The 25552-nt window shown below is 47.0% G+C and overlaps 1 protein-coding gene across 7 annotated transcripts in view; it reads left to right on the top strand.

Annotated features, from left to right (window-relative positions):
- Positions 1 to 13908: 13908 nt before the first annotated feature.
- Positions 13909 to 25552, top strand: part of FBLN5 (fibulin 5) — a gene marked incomplete at both ends in the record, with an annotated part of 80730 nt that continues 69086 nt past the window's right edge. For 2 of the 7 annotated variants that reach the window (XM_080706895.1, XM_080706893.1), the window contains 4 exons: positions 14331 to 14386; positions 18667 to 18718; positions 21357 to 21408; positions 24903 to 25157. In XM_080706895.1, coding sequence (XP_080563021.1) covers positions 14331 to 14386; positions 18667 to 18718; positions 21357 to 21408; positions 24903 to 25157 — 415 coding nt within the window. Of the gene's footprint in view, positions 13926 to 14330; positions 14387 to 18666; positions 18722 to 21356; positions 21409 to 24902; positions 25158 to 25552 lie in introns of those variants that run through there. The other 5 variants (XM_080706894.1, XM_080706892.1, XM_080706896.1 and 2 more) reach the window with 4 other exon arrangements.

Genomic DNA, 25552 nt, shown 5'->3' with positions numbered 1-25552 from the left:
CTGCCTCTCAAGCACTTGGACTTCAGGCATGCAACACCATGTCTAGCTACTACACAATTTTTATAAAGCCAGGCACAGTTGTACATACCTGTAATCCTAGTACTTGGAGGCTGAGACTAGAGGATTGTAGGTTCAAGGCCAGCCTCAGCAATTTAGTGAGACCCTATCTCAAAATAAAATGGACCAGTGGTATAGCTCAGTGGCAGGACACCCCTGGGTTCCATCCCTTTTATCCCACACACGTGTGTGCAGCACACACAGAATTTTGAGCTAGGCATTGTGGCACATACTTGTAATCCCAGTACTTGAGAGTTTGAAACAGATGGATTGCAGGTTCATGGCCAGCCTCATCTACAATTTAGTGAGACCCCGTTTCAAAAATAAAATAGGGCTGGGGTGTAGCTCTGAGGTAGAATGCCCCTTGGTTCAATCTCTAGTACCACCAAAAAAAAAAAAAAAGAATTAAAAAAAAACATTAAACAACTTTTAACAGAGACACAAACACAGGATTATGTAATGAATCCACGTACGGATCGCCAGCATCAACAGTCATCAGCTCAGGTTTATCAACTTGTTTCATCTTGTACTCCACCTGCTTCCTTTTTTATAAAAGCAGTTTTACAATAGAACATCTTAAAACTACACCAAATAAGGAGTCGGTCTTTTTGTTCTCTGTAGAATATAGATGATCAAATAACATGTGCTTCTCCCCTTTCTGAGCTCGCCGGGAATGTGATGGCTGGAACCTGATACCCATCTAGTTCCATCGAGAGGGTCACACAGTGGTATGGTCTGGGGCTGGTGTGTCCTCTAAACCACATGTGTTAGGAAACACAGCAACGTCTAAAGGTGGGGACCTCAGGAAATGACAGGAGCATGCAGGCTCAGTCATCAGTTAATCCTCATCAGTGGATTAATCCATTGAATGGATCAACACATTGGATGGACCACTGGGTGTTAACTGGGAGGTGGAGGCATGGGTGGAGGAAGCAGATCACGAGATGGCAGGGGGCATACCCTTGGGACAATGCCTCGTCCCTGGTGTGTGTGTGTGTGTGTGTGTGTGTGTGTGTGTGTGTGTGTGTGTGGTCTGTCTGTCTTTCTCCATTTTCTTAGGCTACTGGTTCTTCCTCTTGGGTCTTTTAAGTTCTTTTCTCTGGTCTGTATTTCTTGAAAAGTAGTCATCAAGTCAGAGCTGTGAATAGAATACATGAAAGGTACCAGCCACATGTGACTATTTCAATGCAAACTTAATTTAAATAAAATAAAAAATTCAGTTCCTTAAAACACTAACCATATTTCGAGGGCTCATAGCCACATGCGAGCAGTTGCGGCCACACTGGACGCCACGGATGCCTAGAACATTTCCATGGTGGCAAAAAATTCAACTGCACACTTCTGGTCCACAGGCTTGAATCAGCTCAGGTTTCATATGTCCAGGCAAGAATAGTTAGAAGGAAAGGCTAATGTTAGGAGAATTAAATAGAAGCTTAAAAATCAGAGCTGCAGCCAGGTATGGTGGCATACTCCTGTGATCCCGGTACTTGGGAGGCTGAAGCAGGAGGATCACAGGTTTGAGGCCATCCTCAGCAACTTAGCAAGACCCTTAGCAACTTAGTGAGACCTTGTTTCAAAATAAAAAAGTAAAATAGGGCTGAGGGTATAGCTTGGAGGTAGAATGCTACTAAGTTCAATCCCCTCTATCAAAAGGGGGGAAAAAATGAGAGATGCTGAAAAAAAAATAGTCATTTCTCATTAGAATCACCCCCTGGAACTACTGGGTCAAATCTCTGGAGGTAGGACAAATAGGGTCAGAATTTTAACAAGCATCTCAGGTGATTCTGTTGCACCCTGACATTTTGAACTGTGGTAAGCCCTTTGTTCTTAGTGCAGAAACAGCTAGAAAACTAGGGGCTACTAGGCACAGTTGAAAGGTATGAGGTAGCTGGCAGTTGGCAGAAGAATAGGCCCATAACTAGAGAAGAGCTGATCCATGTTAAAACTGAACAGGCGGGTGCCACCGCCACTGGTTATGGCTGTCTTAAAATTTGCTCACAGCCACGCGTGGTGGTGCACACCTGTAATCTCAGTGCTAGAGAGGCTGACACAGGAGGGGCACAGGTTTGTGGCCAGCCTCGGCAACTTAATGAGGTACTCTGCAATTTAATGAGGCCCGGTGTCAAAATAAAAATAAAAGAGGGCTGCAGGTATAGCGCAAAATAAAAGAATAAAGTAGGGCTGGGGGTGAAGCTCAGGTAGTCTCCCTGGGTTCAATCCCCCAGTACCACAAAAAAAAATTTTTTAATTGCTCACAAAGAATAATCCATGCAGGTCTTCCTGAATCTGCACCTTTTTCTAGTCCCCTAAAACAGAACAGTAAGTACAGTAATGTTTTAGAAGAACATTCAAGCTGTGAGATTTTTGTCTTGTATTTGGTGTTAAAAGTTCTTTCATGAAATATATGATATGATATGTAATTGCCATTAACTTTCAATTTCTATTTGGCAAAAATAAGCATAATATTAGCAAAAATATTAGCATAATATTTTTCCCTCTAATATTTTTAAGGGGTTGGTTTTACTAGGCTGAGAAATTCAAGAATAAAGGAGCCACTCATATGGTCTATTTTATATGGATTGTAAATAGCAAACGAGGTCATTTGAACATCACACCATTTCTCAGTTATATTAAATATATTAGCTTTGCCCAAAACCTCAATCCATATCAAATATAAGAAAACAAATAGAGCCGGACGTGGTGGTGCATGTCTGTAATCCCAGTTCTTGAGAGGCTGAGACAGAAAGATTGCAGGTTCGCGGCCAGCCTCAGCTACTTAGTGAGGCCCTCTGCAACTTAGTGAGACCCTGTTTCAAAGTAAAGAATAAAACATATGGCTGGGGGTATAGCTCAGAGGTGGAATGCGCCTGACTTCAATCCTCAGTACTGAAAAAAAAAAAAATAGCAAATCCAGCCAGGTGTAGTGGCACATACTTGTAACTAGTACTTAGGAGGCTGAGACAGGAGGATTGGAGGTTCATGGCCAGCCTTGGGAGCTTAATGAGGCCCCCTGCAACTTAGTGAAACCCTGCTTCAGAATAAAAATAACACGGGGCTAGGAGTATAACTCAGAGGTAGAATGCCCTGGGTCCATTCCCAATACCACAAAAAAGAAAGGGAAAAATAAGAAAACCTAAACAAGAACAAAACAGATGACAAATCCGAGAATGCAATTAGAGAGTCCTTGAGTGCGACTCTGGGTTCTGTGGCAGAAGCTTTAGTTATAGCACAGATCCCACATTTTACACGTGGGGATATCTTAAAACCACAGTCAGTAAAACAAGCCATAAGAAAAGCTCATCTCTCCAGGATTTGCTGAGTTCCTCGGAAATTCCAGGCAAATGTGTAGAAAATCCTGATACCCTGAAACAAGTCGGTCACAGTAAGTTCAGTAAAAAGGCTGGGAGTATATAGCTCAGTGATAAAATGCATGCGTGAGGCTCTGGGTCCAATCCCCAGCACCAGAAAAACCCACAAAGATAAACAAACTACACTTACTGACCACAGGTAATGGTAGGGGAAGAAATCTGGAGGAAAAGTTAGGAAACCTGGCTTCTAATCCCAGTTCTGCTGTAATTGCATGCTATTGGGTAAATTAGTCTTTCTTGACCTTAGTTTTTGTTTGTGGTTTGTTTGTTTTGGTTTGGTTTGGTTTTTTGTGGTACGGGGGTGGAACCCAGGGTCTTTTCTACCTCCGGGCTACACTCCCAGACCTAGTTTTATACTTTATTTGGAAACAGGGTCTCACTGAGTTGCTGAGAGCCTCACTAAGTAGCTGAGGCTGGCTTCGAACCTGTGCGATCCTCCTGTCTCAGCCTCCCAAGCATAGGGATTACAAGTGTGTGCCACCACGCCTGGCTCGACCTTAGTTTTTTGTTGTTGTTGTTGTTTTGTTTTGTTTGTTTGTTTGTTGGTGGTTGTACTGGGGTTCCTGGAAACCCTTCTACCTCCAGGCTACACTCCCAGACCTATTTTTATATTTTTTTATTTGGAAACAGGGTCTCTTAAGCCAGCGCAGCTGGCTTCGAAACTGCTGGATCCTCCTGTCTCCGCCTCCTAAACATGGGGATTACAAGCGTGCACCACCACGCCTGGCCTTGACCTTAGTTTTTATATTTACTTCAGGACTCAGCCTCCTCCTCTAGGTAAAATCCTTTTTAACATTCCAAAGCTGGGTCGTCTCTTTGTATGGCTCTTTAGTCTGTACTTACCTACTAGTACTATCAGTTAATCAGGGTCTTGTGGTTAAAAGATCGAGAGGGAGCGCTAACCTTTATTGAGGGCTTACCGTGCACTGACACTTGCTAGGTGCTAGATGTACACTATCTTTTTTTTAATACCACAATATATTTTTGTCCCTTTTAGTAGCTGAAAATTGAAGCTCAATGGGGTAAAAAGAACTTACTAGCCAGGCATGGTGGCACACACCTATAGTCCCAGTCCTTGGGAGGCTGAGATAGGAGGATTGCAGGTTCAAAGCCAGCCTCACCACCTTAGCAAGGCCCTCCACAACTTAGACCATTTTTCTAAATAAAATACAAAATAGGGCTGAGGGTGTTGTTCAGATGTAGAATCCTTCAGATGTAATCCTCAGTACCACAAACAAACAAGCAACAAAACAAAAACAAAAAAGATAATGTTCTTAGGGTCTCATAGATAGCAATGACAAGGATCAAGTCAGACCCAAGTTGGCCTGACTTCAAGAGCCCATACCTCATAGGTGGTTTCTGGATGTAGTAAAACCTTAACATACTTGCATGAATGAAAGAGCAAATGGATGCCTATGTACAGGAATTCATGAGCTTCCTGAGGACATTCAAACGCTCAAATGAAGAGGTATACCATGTTCCTGGACAGCAGACAGCACTGTGAATGGAATGATCATTCTCTCCAAAATACCAAAAACAAATTAGTAGAATTCCAATATCCAATAGGGTTATTTTGGAACGTGGTGAACTAACTCTAAGTTGTTTAAAAGAATAAATACCTATAGACAGTACATTGTTTAAAGTACTAAGGAATAGGAATTCACCCTATCAGATATCAATACACTATTTCACAGTAACAGCAAACAAAACTAGACCTGACACAGGAATAGGCAAATTGATAGAATAATGAGGAAGAGAGGCTGGACGTGGTAGCACACACCTACAATCCAAGTACATGGGAGACTGAGACAGGAGGATTATAGGCTCAAGACTGGCTCCAGCCATTCAGTTAGACTCTCAACAACCTAGTAAGACACTGTTTCAAAACAAAAACAGAAAAATGGCTGGGTGTGTAGCTCAGAGTTAGAGGTAGGATGCCCCTGGGTTCAATCCCCAGGACCACAATAAATAAAAATAAAAAGGGCTGAGGTTGTAGCTTGAAAGTAGAATGCCCCTGGGTTCAGTACCAGAAAAAAATAATAATGAAGAAGATAAACAAATATATCCATGGGACATACACAGTTTGCCTTTAGTTAGGTGCTAGGGAACATGCCCATAATCTCAGTACTGGGAGACTGAGACAAGAGGACCACAGGATTGAGGACAGTGCACAGTAATTTAGCAAAAACTTGTTTCAATATAAAAGACATAAAAAGGGACGGGAGTATAGCTCAGTGGTAGAATGCCCCTGGTTTCAATCTCCAATAAAAAAACAATTGCCCATAAGAGGGTAATGGGCACTATTTGATTAATAATATTATTTCAAATAATTAACTTTTAGAGAAAAATTAAGTAGCTGCTACCCATATATCTTTTATCAACATAAATTCTAGATGCACTGGGATTTAAAGGCAAAAATGAGTCAGGCGTGGTGATGCACGCTTGTAATCCCAGCATTCGGGAGGTTAAGACCGGAGGGTAATGGTTCGCAGACAGCCTGAGCTACTTAGCGAGGCCCTTCACAATTCAGTGATACCCTGTTTCAAAAATAAAAAAGACTAAAACCTAGGACTGGGGTGTAGCTCGGAGGTACAATGACCCTGGGTTCCATCCACAGTACAGAAAAATAAATAAATATAAAGGCAAAAATGAAACTATCAAAGTTTGTTGTTGTTAGTTTGTTAGCTTTTTTTTTTTTTTTTTTTTTTTTTCGTGTGTGTGTGTGTGTGGTACTGGGGTTGGAACCCAGGGGCTTTTCTACCTCTGGCTATACTCCCAGACCTATTTTATACTTTATTTGGAAACAGGGTCTCACACTAAGTTGTTGAGAGCCTCACTAAGTAGCTGAGGCTGGCTTCGAACATGTGCAATCCTCCTGTCTCAGCCTCCCAAGTGCTGGGATTACAAGCCCGGCACTATCAAAGTATTTTAAGAGCTGGGTGTGGTGGCACACACTTGTAATCCCAGCATTTGGGAGGCTGGGACAGGAGAATCATGGTTGGCAGCCAGCCTCAGCTACTTAGTGAGGCCCTTTACAACTCAGTGAGACCCTGTTTCAAAATAAAAAATAATATTGCTGGGGGTGGAGCTTGAAGATGGAACACCCCTAGGTATAATCCCTGGTACCACAAAAGAAAAAAAAAATCCTTATAACTTGTTTTTCCAGGAAATACCATTGGAGCGAAGGGATTTTATGGATCTACTTTTAAAGGTCACTATGTGTTTAACATAAACACGGGAGGCCATTTGCGTCCTTCGGCAGAGAGCAGGAACCACGAAGGATGGGATTAAGACGTCTAAACACATAAAGATGTAAAGTGTACGTCTTTCCCAAAATGTCATAAACAAGATTAAGAGGCAGAAGATAAACTGAGGGAGATACTTGTGTCATAAATGACAATGATGCTAATATCTTCACTACAGAAATGCAGATGGGCGGAGGAAGCAGAAGGGCAGGTGCTCGCTGGAGTCTCCTGCAGAGATCGTTGCTTGTCCTCCATGTCTCTTCCTGCTTTCATAGCAAGAGAACCAGTAGACCCTTGGCCTCTCGGAACACAAAGCACACTCCCAGCCTCCCTTGCTGCTGGGTGTGGCCATCACCTCTTCCACCCCACTCCAGGTGTGGCTCTGGCAGCAGGGCACCATTGGACCATGAAGAGGAGGCCAATACCACGGATACTGTCAAGGGACAGAGGTGACCACTAGCCCTAGACCACCTCAGCTACAAGCCACTGTGTGAGACCGTGTATCCTTTTACCATCAAACAGAACCATTAAGCTATTTCTACTTGAAAATATTTTTATTTTACCTCTGAACTATCAGCAGTAAGAGACTCAAGCAAAAGTCATCATCGAGGTGGACATTTCCCACAGGGGTTAAAGATTCGGGCCTACAGAGCAGGAGGGAAGCCAGGGAAGATGGGGGGATTTATTCACGAGTCATCTGCATGGCGGTGACTGTTGAAGCTATGGGACCCATGACTGTTCTCAGGACAAGAGAGTAGTGGGGAAGAGAAGAGAGGCTGAGGCTGGGTGTGGTGGCACACGCCTGTAATCCCAGTACTTGGGAGACTGAGATGGGAAGATCGCAGGTTCGAGGCCAGCCTCAGCGATTTGGTAAGGCTCTCAGCATCTTAGGGAGACACTATGATAAAATAAAATTTAAAAATAGGGCTAGGGGTGTAGCTCAGAGGTAGAATGCCTCTGGGTTCAATCTCAGCAACACAAACACATACACGAGAAGATGGATGGAACTTTGGGGGACTCTGGTTAGAGAGAAGGAGAAAGAAGCTAGGTATGGTGGTGGACACCTATAATCCCAGTGCTTGGGAAACTGAGACAGGAGGGTCACATGTATCACATGTAGGCCAGCCTCAGCAATTTAGAGAAACCCTGTTTTAAAAAAAAAAAAAAAAAAAAAAGGTGTGGGGGGATATAGCTCAGAGGTAGAATGCTCCTGGGTTTAATCCCCAGTAGTAGCAAAAAAAATTTTTTTTGTTGTTTTTGTGGTACTGGGGTTCCTGGAAGCCCTTCTACCTCCGGGCTACACTTCCAGACCTATTTTACATTTTTGAAACAGGGTCTCTTAAGTCAGCTCGGCTGGCTTCGAACCTGCACGATCCTCTTGTCTCTGCCTCCCAAGCAAGGGGATTACAAGCGTGTGCCACCACGCCCGGCGTAGCAAAAAATTTTTAAAAAGGAAGGGGGGAAGAGGGCTGGAGGGAACACAGTCAGGATTATGGAGAGGAAATCAAGGTAACTTAAGTCACGCATCAAGATGAGAAGACGGACACTCAACCTCAAATGGTCCAGAGACACAGGGATGCCGGGGATGGAGGACAGGGGCATTGCTACGGGTGGGTGATGAGGACTTAACGAGATTGTAGAGGTGGGATTAGGCGAGGAGGTGGTGGTGAGGTGAATGTACGGAGAAGTCTGACAGAAGGAGGGAGGTCAGCCTCTGGAGTCACTGAGAGCAACTGACCTACCCTCCACCCGGCAGGGGAGAACCAACGCTGAACTCAGGTGTCGGCTGCCAGTCTAGTTTTCTGATTGTTTAGGGCCAAGTTTGGATAAGATAAGGATTGAACAGATTTAAGATAAAGAAGAGCCAATGGTGGAAGTGCTTGCAGAGTTCTGGGACGTTCCCGAGGACGGAGGGAAGGAAGCAACCATGAAAACAGTGAGTCAGAGAAAGCAAAGCTCGGTAAATGTGAAGGAAGGAGAGCTCGAGAAGAAAGGGGGCCTGGTTTGGGCTGGAGTTTGGGCATGTATTTTCTGTGTGGTCTTAACCTCTCAGGTCCTGCTTCTCTGTCTGCAGGATGTGGGCTTTCCCATTTTGAGGAGTTCTTGTGGAGATCTAGGAAGAGTCCAGCACCATGATAGATACTCAGTAACACCCTCCCCTCGGCTTCACGTTCATTCCTACATAGGCATTGTGACATCATTCTTTGTGGATGCTGATAAAAATTAATTTACTATTAACCATCAAAGTATACCACCAAGTGCCTCACTTGGCGTATCCCTCCCCCACCAACTTGCCATAATCCCCTTTCTGTAGAAGCTGCCCTTTGTCTTCCAGCCCACAGTGAGGAAATTGAGCTTCCCTGGAACCTGATGTCACCCTCTTACATTTATGCCACAGTTAACATGTTGTGAAGTTGTTTTATATTTGAGATTGGATCTGGTTCTTCTGACAGAAGGTGTTGAGTCCTCTATTTTGCAACTAGGAGAAAAAAAAAAAAAAAACTAGCAGAGGAAGGGACATACTCCAGAAACCAGCAAGGGTCATTCTGCCCTTCGTGCCAAAAAAAAATCCCTTCCTTTTCTTTTTAAACACAGACATGTGAAGTCAGGACATGCTATGGATGGCATGTGTCTTGACCCTAGAAGGACATTTGGCAGGGTATCTCACAGTCTTTGTGGCGGGGGAGAGGGACTCTTTTCAGGATCAAGACCACAGAAGGTTGCTACATCCGGGGAAGCAGATTCAAGATCAGCTCTTAACTGCGCTTTCTAATGATCAAACAGTGAGATGAGCTATTTTGTGAGAGAAGTGGGTGACATCCAGAATTACTAGCTCATCAGCAGTAGCCCTAAACTGTTGAAGAAGGTGAAGGGTCCATGCTAACCTGGCCACAGTGCGTCACTCCGGCACCTGTCTTAGTGATGGTTTTATGAATATCTCTGATAGCGTCAAAAGTCCCATTGGACAGGTCTACAGTGGTCAAAACAGGGAGAGACAGTACTTTAGATAGTAGAATTTATGATGAAAAGGAGTTTGAACAATGGGCGAAATTTAATAAGAACCTGTGTAAAACTTTGTTCATGGTTTAAAAGAATTAGCAGACTAAGAACAGGCTTCAGAGGGGAGAAGTAAGAGCCATGGAGGGCAGTGAGGCATATGAGGAAGCAGACTTGAGGATGACTTGTGATGGCCTTTCTACAGTCTAAACAGACTGGATATTATATGAGGTTGTGATTTTGTGTGTGTGTTTAGAAGTGGATAATATTTACTATTTAGTAAATTCGCTATTTAATACAGATATTTTGGAGGAGATTGTGTAGGAAATGAAAATTTAGATATAACAAACATAAAGGTACCTTTCTTCTTTCTTTTCTTTTCTCCTCCCCTCCCTCCCTTCCTGACCTTCCTTGGTACTGGGTATTGAATCCAGGGGCATTCTACTTCCTAGCTACGCCCCCAGCTCTTTTTCATTTTGAAACAGAGTTTCTGAGGCCGGCCTCAAACCTGCAGTCTTCCTGGCTCAGCCTCCCAAATGCTCGGATTAGAGGTGCGCTCCACCTCACCTGGCTGCATGACTTTCATTTCACTTTCACAAGCACCGTGAGAAGTTGATATTGTCTTCAATCTGCAGGTGAGAAAACAGAAATGTGGAGAGGTTAAATGACCCCCCCAATGTCCCCCCAAGACTCGAGCCCTGGTCTCTATGGCAGCCCTCATTTCTTCCTTCCTTCTAACACTGTAATTCTAAGACGGAAATATGCTCTGGTCTAAGGTGGGTCCTTGGAGAGTCTTGATTTCAAGGTCTCTAATTTGTTCAAGTAGAAAGCAGGTGTACTGATATACCCCTCCGCTCTTCTCCTGCAGGAAGGTGATAGTGTCTGCAAAGCAAATGAACTAACGAATCAGAAACTCTCAGCCGGGCATGATGGCGCAGGCCTGTAATCCTAGTACTTGGGAGGCCGAGACAGGAGGATCGCAGGTTCTAGGCTGACCTCAGCAATTTAACAAGGCCCTCTACAATTTATTGAGACCCTGTTTCAAAATAAAATTTAACAAATAAATAAATAGGACTGGGGATCTAGCTCAGAGGTAGAATGCCCGTAGGTTCAATCCCCAATATCACACGCATGTAAAACAAAAACATTCTCTACCCCAGCCAATAGTTCTACATAAATGTATTATATTTGTCAAATAAGTTAACCTCATATTTCAAACAGGCAAGACAGGTACATGATACAAAAGTCCAACTACACCACCGGTGAGCAGCAAAGAGCACGACGTCCTCTCACGCCTGCCCCAGCTGACGCAGTCTCCTTCCTAGGGGACTGTTATGGCTGGATGCTGCGTGTCCCCCAAGTGCACATGTGGGCGTCCCAACCCCCATGCAGGGATTATCGGAGGCAGAGCTATGGAAGGTGATGGGTCATGAGGGTGGAGCCCTCACGAGTGCGGTCTGTGCCTGGATCTGTCAGCATTCTTGCAGCCATAATCTAGAGACCCGACCACATCACTTAGACGAAAGAGGGTGGATTTTCTTAGTTTCGGGTTCAGTCCATGTGAGGCCGGGGACTCAGACATCGCAGCAGGAAGCGTAGAGAGGGAGAGCACACAGGCTGCGTGCCTCGCATCAGGGAGGCCAGAAGCAAGAAATGGAGCAGAGGGAGGAGGAACCATAGACACAGTCTCCATGGCCGTGCCCCCAGGGACCACCTCCTCCATCCTCAGCCTACTGGCTGACTGGGTACCTACCACACAGTAAACCTATTACACTAGAGTTATCTGCTTCTGGGATGACATCCCTCAGAACTCAATTATATCAGCTCCAGCATTACTACATGAGCTCTGTAGGGGACATTTTCTATCACAGAGCCCTTAGAGGAAGGATGCCCTGCTCGGTTTCCCTCCTTCTGCCATGTGAGGACGTGAGAAGACCACCTGCAGCCTGGAAGAGGCCCTCACCGGAGCCCGGCCCCGCTGTGCCTTCATCTTGGACCTCCAGCTTCCAGAACTGTGGGAAAGAAATGCTTGTTGTTTCAGCCAACTAGTGGGCAGTAATTAATTATAGTGACCCAAGCTTACTAAGACAAAAGATGTGGCAGTCTCTCATGTATTTCTCCAGAAATGTCTTTTCTATACCCAGACAAGGAAGAACTTGTGTGTCTGTTTGCAAATGGTGGCATGTTTTACACATGGTTCTTTAACTTACTTTTTATTCATACTTTATTTATTCTTTACTTATATATTATACTTAATGTATAAATTAATACTAATATATGTATTTTATTTATATATATTTTTTTCTTTTTTTTTGGTGGTGGTACTGGGGTTCCTGGAAGCCCTTCTACCTCCGGGATACACTCCCACGGGCTACACTCCCAGACCTATTTTTTAACTTTTTTATGTGGAAACAGGGTCTCTGTTTCCAAACAGAGCACTGGCTCCAAACCAGCGCGATCCTCCTTTCTCCGCCTCCCAAGCGCGGGGATCACAAGCGTGCGCCACCATGCCTGGCTATATGTGTATTGTGTGTGTGTGTGTGTATGTGTGTGTGTGTGTGTGTGTGTGTGTGTGTAGTTGAAACCCAGGGTCTTTCTACTTCTGACATACAACCCCAGCCCCTTTAAAAAATTTTTATGTTGAATCAGGGTCTTGCTAAGTTGCTGAGGCTGGCCTTGAGTCTGTAATCCTCCTGTCTCAGCCTCCCAAGTATTGGGATGACAGGCATGCACCACCATGCCCAACTTAAAATGTATTTGAAAAAATGTTTTATGATTGGAAATTTCAAACACACACCAAGTAAAGAGAATAGGATAATGGACACCCAGTGTCTACAACCATCGACATCCTGCTGCTCTTGTTCAACAAAACATATTTTCAGAGTAGGAGTCCACTTAACAATGAAAAAAAAAAAACGTCCTTTGAGAAGGTTCATTTAAATGTGTAGACTTGGAAGGCTTGGTGGGTGGTATCGATGAATAACTGTGGCCACAAGGAGATTGCCTTAACTCACTATCTCCACCTTCACTGAAGTGGAGGCGATTTCTCCTGCAGAGCTGAGGTACGTTGAGAGGAGCTATGTGCTTGTTGAATCGCAGATAGGGCTTTTTATATATTTTATTGGTGCATTATAGTTATACTTCATAACGTAGCTGACGGGGATAGTGACATGCGTGCACACGGTACTTGGTGGGCTTTCCCCACAGGCAGGGCTCTGGAGAAGCCCAAGAGAAGGTGGAGGTGAGCGTCCAGGCTGTCATGGCCAATCCTCTTGTTTTTAACAGAAGAATGTTCTTTCTTTCTTTTTTCTTTCTTTCTTTCTTCCTTTCTTTCTCATACTGGGGATTGAACCTAGGGGTGTTCTACCTCCAAGTTACATGTATGCCCTTTTTTCTTTTTTCTTTTTTCTTTTGAAACAGGACTTCACTAAGTTGCTGAATGAAACTGGCCTCGAACCTGTGATTTTCCTGTCTCCGCCTCCTAAGTAGTGGGATTAAAAGCATGTGCCACAACCTCTGGCTTAGAATAGTGTCTGGTATGGTTTTATTTGACAAAAGAGTTCCAAAGTTAAAAAATAAAATAAAATAAAAAGGAAGAGAGAAAGTAAAAGAGGGAATAGTTCGAAACTACCCGTAGGGTGCTTGCAAACGGCTTAGGAGGAGACTTGGGTGCCGCCATCCATCAATCTGAATCTCCCCTTCGTCTTTTTCAAACCCCCTTTCCACTTGTCACAATCGCTTTCAAGCCCAGGGACGCTTTTTAATTAAGGCAAGAAGACGCCGGGGGCACCAGGGGCGCGGGACGGGGAGGCAGGGTGTCCTCCCTGAGGCGGGGTCTGGGGGTGACACGGGGTCCCCGCGCCTCTCCGCACCCCCTCGCACCCTCGCCCCCAGCTGGGCGTCGCGGCCAGCCCCGCCGGGGCGGGCGGGGGGAGGGAGCGGGTCTGCCCCGCATCCCCGCCCCCGAGCCCGGCCTGGCAGGCGCCCCGAGATTGTTGTGCGGCGGCGTCTAGCCAGTGGGTGAGCGCTGTAATCGGAACCAGCTGTGTCCGGACGGAGGCCCCCATTTGCATTGTTTAACATACTTAGAAAATGAAGTGTTCATTTTTAACATTCCTGCGCCAATTGGTTTAATGCTGAATTACTGAAGAGGGCTTAAGCGAAACCAGGTGCTGGAGGCCTCTGCACCCGGCTCCGGCGCCCGCGCTCTGCCCGCGCTCGCCGCCCTCGCCGCCTCGGACATGCCAGGACTCGGGAGGTAGGTGCTGCGCCCGGGCCGGCCGGGCAGGGGCGGAAAGGCGTGCGCCAGGGATGCCGAGACTGTGGACCGTGAAGAGCTGCGCCCCTGGAAGTCCATCTTGCAGCCGCCTTTGGGGGTGGGGTGTCCTCCCAGTTGCAGAGGTTAGCCTTTGAGAGAGGACCGCAAGCAGAGACCTCGCTTCTCCTCCTTGGAAAGGGCAGCAACTTTGGGTGCAGTTCTTTCTTTTCTCTCTTTCTTTCTTTTTTCTTTCTTTCTTTCTTTCTTTTTTTTTTTTTTTTTTTAACGGTGACATCTATTTCTTGAAATTCGGGAGCTCGGGAACTAGTGCGCCCGCAGTTGCTTGGCGGCTGCTGAGCCTCGCGGCTGGGTCTGCTCTGCGCCCGTGCGGGTTCCACAAAGGGCATGGGACCCAGAAGTTTCAAGCCAATGAAAGGTGGGAACTGCAGACAGGAACACATGTAAGCGAATGTTTTGCTATTCTCCGCGGAAATTGCAATTCCGGGCGAGTGATCCTTCAGCCGGGCAGAACTTTATCTAGACATATCTGCGCGGTGTTTACCTGTCCAAGGCTTGAAAACGTAACTGCTTTCTGTAAATGAGCCGTGTGTGTGTGTGTGTGTGTGTGTGTGTGTGTGTGTGTGTGTGTGTGTGTGTACACGCATGCAGAAAACTAAGCGGTGATGTCACTCGGGATGGGGGGCCAGCATTCCAATGACAGACAGTCCTGATGTCTGGTGGTCTGCACAGCTTTCCTTATATTTGGGACGGTGCCCGGAATGGGTGGACCCACCTGATTCCGCAGGTTCCAGGGACCTGTCTGGAGCATCACCTCCTCTTCCCTCTCTGGTGTTAACTGTTCTTAGCTCACTTTGGGGATTTTCTAGGGGTGTGTGTGTGTGTGTGTGTGTGTGTGTGTTTCTCCTGACAAGGTGCAGCTAGTTGTGACGCTGTGAAGCCGTGATGCTTTTATTTCAATTTGGAAGCCTCTCCGTTAGCCTGGAGCTTATTTGGCCCCGGGGCCGCTGCCGCTCTCTCAGGAGGCTGGGCTTGGGTTGGACGGTCCTGGGGCTGCCTGTAGCCTCCAGCCAAAGGGAACGGGCAGCCGACACAGGGGAGAGGCGGGGAAAGCACGCCTTCCACAGCCTCTTGAAGTTCACTGCATGCAGTCAGCCTGTTCTGTCTCCAACATAAACGAGACAGGGTTTTATAACCACCCGAAAGGAAACTTCATGCAAAGAAACAGGAAAACATTGAAATTCATAATATACAGACTGGAAAGTAAATTTGTTATTGTTCTTTCATTCCTTCCAGATATAAATCTGGCCATAGCAAATATCAAAAAAAGCCCTAGGATTTGGCTCTGTGCTTTGTTAGGTCAGCGCTGTCTCCAGAGTTCTAGACCCTGGCACGCACAGGCGCTCAGATGAAATGGAAGCTTGTGGGCACTCGGGGTGTTTATTCTTTGGATCGGGGGCTAGACGAGGGAAGTGGGCTTGCACTGCCTAGCTTGGCAGGCTCTGTTCCCTTGGCATGGCGCCTTAATTCTGGGCCGCCTGAGTGCCCGGGCTTGCTGCTTCACAGGACCAGGGATGAGAGTGAGCTTTGGGAACTGCTGGACACTCATTCTTTAAGCCGGGGGCCGGGGTGAGGGGGCAAGTGCTGCTGGCACTGTAACAGGCCGTAAGGCCGGCCGGGTCCCCAGGTCTCTGCCCATCTGAAGAAGCCTTTGTGACCACTCTCCCCAGGACCCTTTCCCAGGCTCCCCTGGCCCGGTCCCCAGCCTGGCTCTCACGGCACCCCAGAGGTGTTTCTGTCGGTGCCCTTACTAAAGTGTGGAGACGTGGGTTCCTGGGGCTCCCCGCCAACTCAGGAGGGAGGCGCTCGGCAGGGTCACAGCGCTGAAGCGTCTCTGACTCTCCCTAGTGCGAGCTCTAGTTCAGATAAATCATTATTGAATTGAATCATGACAGTACTTAAAAGCCATGCATCTGCATGAATGTATTTTTTCCATCTTAACTGTGTGTGTGTATATGGGTGCATGGGGTACTAGGGAACTGAACCCAGGGACATTCTACCTCCAAGCTATACCCTTTTTTTATTTTTAGGAAACAGGGTCTTGCTAGGCTGCTAAGAGTCTCACTAAGTTGCGGGAGCTGGCCTTGAACCTGCGGTCCTCCTGTGTCACCTCCCCAAGATGTCTTAACCATGTTTAAATGTCCAGTTCAGCAGCAATATTACGTGCCTCTTCTGTGCTGTACTCCAAATCTCCGAAACTCTTTCCATATTGCAAAACCCCAGCCCCTGGCATCCAGCATCCTACGTTCTGTTTCTATGAGTTTGACAACTCTGGGTACCTCATGTAAATGGAATTCTACAGTATCTGACCTTTTTTGTGAATGGCATATTTTGGTTAGCTTAATATCCCCAAGGTCCGCCAATGTATCATGTTTCAAAATTTCCTTTCTTTTTAAGTCTGAATAATATTCCCTTGCACATACATGTATATATACATACACTCATAAATATACACACATATATGTATACATATACATGTACACACATATGTACACACATATATACACACATATACACATTTGTTTAGCCATTCATCTATCCATGGACATTGGATTGTGTCCACCTTTTGGTGAATAAAGCCTCTGTGAACGTGGGTGTACAAGTGTTGTTCCAGTCCCTTTTGCCGTTCTTCTAGGTTCATACTGGACTGAACTTGCTGGCTCATGTGCGATCTTATGTTTAATTCGGGAGGGACCGTCACACGGTTTCCCACAGTGGCTGCACCAGTTTTACGTCCCCCAGCAGTGCACAGGCTGCCAATTTCTTCCCAGCTTCAACATCACCTGTTCTTTTTATTTATTCCTCCTAATGGATGTGAGGAGGCACACGTCTTTCTCTCTCTCTCTTTTTTTTTCTTTCTTTTTTGTAGTACTCAGGATGGAACCCAGGGGCCTATAATCCCAGAACTTGAGAGGCTGAGACAGGAGGATCACAGATTCAAGGCTAGCCTTAGCAACTTAGCAAGGCCTTCCACAACTTATCAAGACCCTGTTTCTAAATAAATTTTAAAAACAGAGGGCTGGGGGTGTAGCTCAGAGAAAGAATGATGTCTGTCAGTTCAATCCTCAGTACTACAAAAATTAATAAATTAATAAATTGATAAATAAAAACTAAGCACATATCGAAGCCGGGCGTGGTGGCACACGCTTGTAATCCCAGCATTTGGGAGGCTGAGAAAGGAGGATCGCAGTTCACAGGCAGCCTCAGCTACTTAGTGAGGCCCTTTGCAACTCAGTGAGACCCTGTTTCAAATAAAAAAAAAAAATAGGGCTGGGAGGGTAGCTCAGAGGTAGAATGCCCGTGGATTCCATCCCCAGTAACACAAAAAATAAATAAAAATAAATATAAGCGATATTGGTGACCACAGTTTTATGCGAAGCAAGCCTGGGTGTGGCGGAGGGCTGAATGGCTAGCAAGCTCAGGAGCCTTCTTGGCCTTGGGTGGCACTGCTGGCTGACCCACGGTTCCTCTCTTCCTTCCTGAGTCCTTCTTTGGGGCTGCACTGGTCCCTCACCCCCCCCTCCTCAAGGGCTTCGGCCACGCACTCTAGGCTGACGCTGGGAGCTGGGCCAGTGAGCCCATCCATTGACTGGGCGTGTTCACCTGTGTGGACGGAGGGCTCAAGGCTCTAAGTGCCTTCCCGTGGCCCGTTTCTTTAGTGGACACAGGGCGCCTCGGGTCCCACTGTCCTCTCTGTCTATGGCATGAGGGTGTGATGGCTTGTACTCTCCACAATCATTTCAGAAGAAAAATACAGGCAGATCTCCTTGCATAGGATGAAAGATGAAGGTCGGTGCATTAGGAGTCCCACGGTGATAGGATTCTGGCTTTTTTTTAAGCATAAAAATCTCATTAAAAAGTGTGATCTAGCGGGGCGTGGTATTGCACACTTGTAATCCCAGCATTTGGGAAGCTGAGACAGGAGGGTGGCGGTTCACAGCCAACCTCAGCTACTTAACGAGGCCCTTTGCAATGCAGTGAGACCCTGTTTCAAGATAAAGAATAAACAATAGGGCTGAGGGTGTAGCTTTGAGGTAGAATTTCTCAGAGTTCCATCCCTAGTACTGAAAAAAAAAAAAAAAGTGTGATCTAAGCCAGGCAAGGTGGTGCACTTGTGATCCCAGTACTTGGGAAGGCTGAGACAGGAGGATTGCTGGTTCTCAGCTACTTAGTGGGGCTCTCTACAACTTAGTGAGACCCTTTATTTCAAAAAAATAAAATAAAATAAAATAAGGCTGTGGTGTAGCTCAGAGGTAGAACGCCCGAGTTCAATCCCTAGTAAACACACACACACACACACACACACACACACACACACACACACACACACACTTTTCCTGATATGTAAAGTAGAAGAGGTGAACTCTCCGGAGTTCACCTGTCTCCACCAGGGCACTGGTGGGAATCACCGTTATAAACGCGTGGCGGCCTGAGGGTCCAGGCCTGGTGGCGCACACCTGTAATCCCAGTACTTAGGAGGCTGAGGCAGGAGGCTAGCAGGTTTGGGGCCAGCCTCAGCTACTTTGCCAGACTCTCATCCACTTATTTGATCTCCAGTACCAAAATAAATAAATGCAAATAAGTGAGCGTGTGGCCGCGTGTGCTCACGGGCCCGGTGGCCTGGAGAAACTGGTTCTTACATCCAATTTCTCTCCCTCCTCAGGATCCTCACTGTGACCTTTCTGGCTCTCTGTCTTCCCCATCCTGGGAATGCACAGGTATGTTTCTGTTTTAAGTAAAATAGTGTTTAAGTTTTCCAGAAATGTGTTAAAGAAAACTAGGGCTTGGGAATCCAGCATGCCTTCTTGAATCCTAGGTTTGTGGCCGGGGAGGGGCTTGACAGTCTACCTAGTCAGAGCTCTTCCAAATGGATTATTACTGAGGCTCAGAGAAACCGAGCCCGGCCCCGGTGATGAAGTCGGTGAGCGGCAGGGCTGGAATTGTGACTCAGTGTCCTGACTCCCAGTCCAACACTGCTTAAGTCAGGTGACGCGGCCTCGTGGGTGTCCCTCGGGGAGCCTCGATGTATCTGAAAATTTAAGTGTGCCGGAGCGTCTCCGGATGACAGAATCCCGCGGTACCTGCGTATGGTCCTGCGGGTCTGTGTCTGTCCCTGCTGGGGGAGGGAAGAGAAGGAACGGAAGGTTCCCGAGCATCCCACACGCAGTGTGTAGGTATTCAGCTCCAGACCCAAGGTGCCAGGGCACCCTTAGCTGGGCCCCCTGGGAGGAGTGCAAGGGGGCCGGGCTTAGGCTCAGGGCGCAAAGCCAGGGAGGGAGGGATGGCCCCACTGCTCCAGTTCCAGAGCAACGCAGGCAGACTCCCCCTCAAAATTCAGGCCCCTCTGCTTGGGAAAGAAATGAGAAGCCCCATCTCAGAGCAGGGCAGCGGGGCAGGCAGGGAAGGGAATAATCTTCCCCTTCATGTTAAAATTTTGAAGCAGGTCCCAGGGTGTAGCTCAGTGGTAGAGTGTTTGCCCAGCACGTGCAAGATCCTGGGTTCGATCCTCAGCATCATTAAAAAAAGAAAAAAGACGCCGGGCGTGGTGGCGCAAGCTTGTAATCCCCGCGCTTGGGAGGCAGAGACAGGAGGATCGCGCAGGTTCGAAGCCAGCCACGAGCACTGGTTTAGGAGACCCTGTTTCCAAATAAAAATGTAAAAATAGGTCTGGGAGTGTAGCCCGGAGGTAGAAGGGCTTCCAGGAACCCCAGTACCACCAAAAAAAAAAAAAAAAAAAAAAAAAAAAAGCTGGGCGTGGTGGCGCACGCTTGTAATCCCAGTCCTTGGGAGGTGGTGACAGGAGGATCACACAGGTTCGAAGCCAGCCTCAGCTACTTAGTGGGGCATTCAGCAACTTAGTGAGACCCTGTTTCAAAATAAAATATAAAGTTCGAGAGCATAGCCCGGAGGCAGAGGCCCCTGGGTTCCATCCCCAGGACCACAAAAACAAAACCAAAAAAAAAAAAAAACAAAGCAAAGTCAGATAGTTTGGGATGGAGAAAGTCTTAAGAAAAAAACAAAGAATTCTAGATCTCTAAAGGACCCTCATGTCTTCTCGTCCAGCCTCGTGGAGTGCAGCTGAAGACATCTAGGGAGATGCAGGAGTCACAGGACTGTGTTCCCCACGGTTTCGATACTTCACGTATATTAACGTGTTTAAATTTTCTAAGCTCTTAGAAGTGAGTTCTAGCATCCCTGGTTTCTAGGTGGGGAACTGAGGCAGCGAGTGGGGCTGCAGTGAGACTCTGAAGCCAGGGAGAACAGCCGAGTGGGAGCGCAGGGCTGGACGGGGTCTCCTTCCTGTTCCGTCTCCTGTGCCCCAAGCCCCTAGCGCACCCAACCCTGTCCAGGAGTGCAGGCCAAATCCAGCCTCTCCTCGAAGCAGCCCACAGCTCCGGGAGGCCCAGCTCCTGGAGTCAAAAGTCACCTCTGTGGCTTGTCCCTCTAAAGTGCCAGGCCCCAGGGGCTTCCGGAAGGGCTCTCTAACTGTGCCCAGCCCGGTTTCCTAAGTGCATAAAGTTACAGCTCACGTTGTGTGTAAGACCCCCAGCCCTCTGGGATCGTGGAGACACATATCTTGCTGGTAGCATCTTTATGTAATTGTCTTGCTGAGACGGAAATGGAGGAATGGCCCTGTCCTTGCTTGTCTTGGAGAGCTGCTACGATGCCACTGTGTAGCTTTTATTCTATGTACCAGACTAAGAATCAGGGAGAGAATTTCATGGGAGACAAAGGATATTGGACTCTAGGAAGGAGAACTTAAATGACACCTAAAGGAAAGTCATTGTCCTTGAAATGACTCACCTACCATGGTCCATACTGCTCTTCGCAGCTGGAGCATTAAAGGGCTGTAACCCTCTGCTAAAAGTGGTGGCTGTGAGGGGTGCTGCTGCAGAGCGTTTAAAAACTAATGCTAAGCTAGGTGGAGATGCACACCTGTAATCCCGGGACTTGGCAGACTGAGACAGGAGGATCACGGGTTTGAGACCAGCCTCAGCAACTGAGTGGGACCCTCAGCAGCTTAGTGAGACTCGGTTTCAGAAAAAAAACAAATAAATAAAATAGGGCTGGGGGTGTAGCTCAGAGGTAGAAGGCATCTGAGCTCAATCCCCAGTATCCCCCCTAAAAAAAGTAATGATTATAAGAAAAATTTTAAAAACAAAAAGGACTCATAGCATAGGTGTTTAGATTAATATTATTGTTGTTAGTATTATTGTTTTGCAGCAGGTGTTGATTTTACCAATGTCTTTTTTTTCTTTCCTCCATTTCCTGAATGTTCTGCGATGCAGCCATAATGCTTAGAGTAAAGAGAAATAAGTATAATGACCTGTTTCTCTCGCTCCTTCTCTGCAGCAACAGTGCACCAACGGCTTTGACCTGGATCGCCCCACAGGACAGTGCTTAGGTACGCGCCACTGCAGCTCGGGTGGGACGTTTGGTGGCAGCCCAGCCATGGGGCCATTTCTTCTAGCCGTGCTCAGTATCATCATCTTTATTCCTCGCCTGTGGGAGAAGGCGCTGATACGCAATGATGGAGGCCAGCACCCCTTTTGCTGGTCACCTTCCATGTGCTGAGCACGGTGCCAAGCACTTGGAGGAGTCAAGGAATGCTCCCGGCCTCCGGGGCTTCCCATGGTAGTGGTGTCCTTGGGTGACTGCAACGAGTTACCACGAAGGCAGTACTTCAAACGCTCAAATTTAGCCGGGCATGGTGGCACACACTTGTAATCCCAGCATTCGGGAGGCTGAGACCGGAGGATCGCGGTTCTCGGCCAGCCTCAGCTATTTCGTGAGGCACTTTGCAACTTAGTGAGACCCTGTTTCAAAACAAAGAATAAAAAATAGGGCAGGGGGTGTAGCTCAGAGCTCAAATGCCCCTGGGTTCTATCCCCAGACCCATAAATAATAATAATAATAATAATAATAATAATAATAAAAACACTCAAATTTATGCCCTCCAAGTTCTATACTCCTGAGCCCAGCTTGGGTCTCCCTGCCCAGAATCCAGTGTCCACAGGCCTGCTCCGTTCCTGGGGCTCCGGGGAGTCCCCATTCCCTTGCTCAGGTTTGCTGGCAGAATCCTTCCCCTGCAGGTGTAGGACTGAGGTCCCGTTTCCTTGCTGGTGTCAGCCGAGGTCCTCCCAGAAGGTCATTTCTAGAAGCTGCCCTTGCTCCTTGGCTGGCGGCCCCTCTTCTGTCCTCAGGACCAATGCACGAGCCAGGTGCCCCTCGAGCTGCGAGTCTCTTCTTTTTCTGTGGTGGCATCTCTCCAGACAATCCTCCTCCTCTTCTCAGCTGATGTGAGCTCAGCAAAGTCAACTGATTTGACGTAAATCAATTAGAATTAAAACGCTAAGTATGATGTTGCGGTGTAGCAGGATGAGGGCTGCCTTCCCCTCATACAGCCACGTACTCTTAACACCCTTCCTACGCCCGGACGCCTTAGCTTCTGCTCGTGCTCCAAGCCTGGCCACAGGGCCTAGCTTGTGCAGCCAGGCCTGCTGCTCACGGAGCCAGAATCCAGGCTCCCCGGGCCTCTCCCTACAAGGCTGATTATTATTTCTTCTCCTCCTCCTCCTTCTTCTTCTCCTCCTCTTCCTCCTCCTCCTTCTTCCTCCTCCTCTTCTTCTTCTTCTTCTTCTTCTTCTTCTTCTTCTTCTTCTTCTTCTTCTTCTTCTTCTTCTTCCTCCTCCTCCTCCTCCTCCTCCTCCTCCTCCTCCTCCTCCTCCTCTTCCTCCTCTTTCTTCTTCTTTTTTTGTGTGTGTGGTACTGGGGATGGAATCCAGGGGCATTCTACCTCCGAGCTACACCCCAGCCTTATTTTTTATTCTTTCTTTTTTTGTGGTACTGGGGGTGGAACCCAGGGGCTTTTCTACCACCAGGCTATACTTTCAGACATATTTTATACTTTATTTGGAACCAGGGTCTCACTAAGTAGCTGAGGCTGGCTTCAAACCTGTACGGTCCTCCTGTCTCATCCTCCCAAGGGCTGGGATTACAAGTGTGTGCCACCATGCCTGGCCTATTCTTTATTTTGAAACAGGATCTCACTGAGTTGCAAAGGGCCTCACTAAGCGGCTGAGGCTGTCAGCGAACCACAATCCTCCTGTCTCAGCCTCCCAAATGCTGGGATTATAAGTGTGCGCCACCATGCCCGGTTGCGGGCTGATTTCTTAGACACCCTGTCACTCTTTCTAGGGACAGCAAGCTGAGTGCCAGCTGGACTGGAAGTGGCTCTGTTTGTTGGCACAGTGTGAGCTGACTGTAAAATAAGGCTTTGCTGAGCATGGGGGCACACACCTGTGATCCCAGGACTTGGGAGGCTGAGACAAAAGGATTGGGGGTGTAGCTCAGGGGTAGAATGCTCCTGGGTTCAATCTTCATTACCAGAAAAAAAAAAAAAAGCAAAATAAAGCTTGGCTTTCTTGCAAGTCACTAGCTCTCAGCAGAACCTTGTCCCTTTCATCCATCCTTCCTTCTTCCTTCCTTTCTTTTCTCTCTCCCTTCCTTCCTTCCCTTTCTTTGCAGTACTGGGAATTGAACCAGGGCTTCCTACCTCTGGGCTACATCCCCAGCCCCGTTTTATTTTTTTATTTTTTAAACCAGGTTTCACTAAATTGCTGAAGGCCTCACTAAGTTGCTGAGGCTGGTTTCGAACCTACAATCCTCCTGTCTCTGCCTCCCAGATACTGGGATTATAGGCAACTGCCACCATGCCTGGCTTTGCCTTGACTTTCTTAATACGAAGATCTTCCTCCCCTGCCCAGCTGCTATCTGGAATAGCCGTGAAACAACTCCTAGGCCCATCCCCATGTTTTCAGAGTGAAGTTTGTGTGGGTGAGAGTACCTGGTGTTTTACATCCACTGATAAGCACGCTTTATTTTAATGGTCACATGTTTATTTTTACTGACACCTTCCATTTATGATAACTGAGGGTGTTTTCCATTTGTTGTAGTCGTGTAAGATTAGAAAAACACATTTACTTGGTTTTCAAGTTAAAGCAGAGTATGAAGCGATCGAGGGTACAGGTTCTTGTGGCTGTGGTTTAAATCATGATCTGACTCAATTCAGCCAACCGCTGGGATAAGCCAGAGCGCAGCTGGGACAGATGCTGAGCAGGTGTGTTCGAGGGTTCTCTCTTGCTACAAAGCACTGCTAAAATACGTGCCATGTAGCTGCTCACAGTGGTGCGCACCTGTAATCCCGGTACTTGGGAGGCTGAGACAGGAAAATCGAAGATTTGAGGGCAGCCTCAGCAACTACGAGATTCTCAGCAACTTAGCAAGACCCTGTTTCAAAAATAAAATAAGGTAGCCGGGCGTGGTGGCGCACGCTAGCAATCCCAGCACTTGAGAGGCTGATCCTACAGGTTCAAAGCCAGCCTCAGCTACTTAGTGAGGCTCTCAGCAACTTAGTGAGACCCTGTTTCCAAATAAAGTATAAAATATGTCTGGGAGTATAGCCCGGAGGTAGAAAGCCTCTGGGTTCCACCCCAGTACCTAAATAAATAAATAAATAAATAATATAAGGCTGGGGTATAGCTCAGAGGTAGAATGCCTCTGGGTTTAACACCTTAGTACTACACACCACACACACACACACACACACACACACACATATGTATATGTATGTATATATATATTCAAATGTTTTTATTGGTGTGGTGTAATTATACATGATCGTGAGATTTCTAGTGATATGCTTACATGTGCATATAATATCATTTGGTTTGTTTCCTTCCCCAAGCCTCCCCTTCTTTTTCTTTAAGATGTATCCGTGTGCTTTTATTGGTGCATTATAGTCTCACATCATAATGTACATATTTGTTAATTTTTTTAATGTGCTATGAACAGTGTGGCTGGGGCCACTAACGCTTGGCCTCTTTGTGGCCCTCGCAGATATTGACGAATGCCGGACCATCCCTGAGGCCTGCCGAGGAGACATGATGTGTGTTAACCAAAATGGCGGGTATTTATGCATTCCTCGGACAAATCCGGTGTATCGAGGGCCCTACTCGAGTCCCTATTCGACCCCCTACTCAGGTCCTTACCCGGCAGCTGCCCCACCGGTTTCGTCTTCAAACTACCCCACAGTTTCGAGGCCTCTCGTCTGCCGCTTCGGATACCAGATGGACGAAGGCAATCAGTGTGTGGGTGAGTAGCCAGGGCCCTTCTGCCCTCGCCAAGGCACCGTCTGCGTCCAGCGTGGCTGCAGAGTGAGCCGCCCATAAAACAACAGTCTAATGCCAGGTGTGGTGGTGCACGCTTGTAATCCCCACGCTTGGGAGGCTGAGACAGGAAGATTGCACAGGTTCGAAGCCAGCCTCAGCTACTTAGTGAGGCTCTCAGCAACTTAGCGAGACCCTGTTTCTAAATAAAATATAAAATAGGTTTGGGAGTATAGCCCAGAGGTAGAAAGCCCCTGGGTTCCACTCCCAGTACCACCAAAAAAAAAAAAAAAAAAAAAAAAAAAACCAAAAAAGAAACCCCACACAAAACAAACAAACAAAAAAACCAGCAGCCTACTTTCTACCAGCTTATTTTACTCC

This window comes from Muscardinus avellanarius, assembly GCF_963383645.1.
Source record: "Muscardinus avellanarius genome assembly, chromosome: 12".
Classification (NCBI taxonomy): Eukaryota; Metazoa; Chordata; class Mammalia; order Rodentia; family Gliridae; genus Muscardinus; species Muscardinus avellanarius.
Note: the sequence above shows the minus strand (reverse complement) of the source record. Positions and strands in the feature narration are given on the sequence as shown.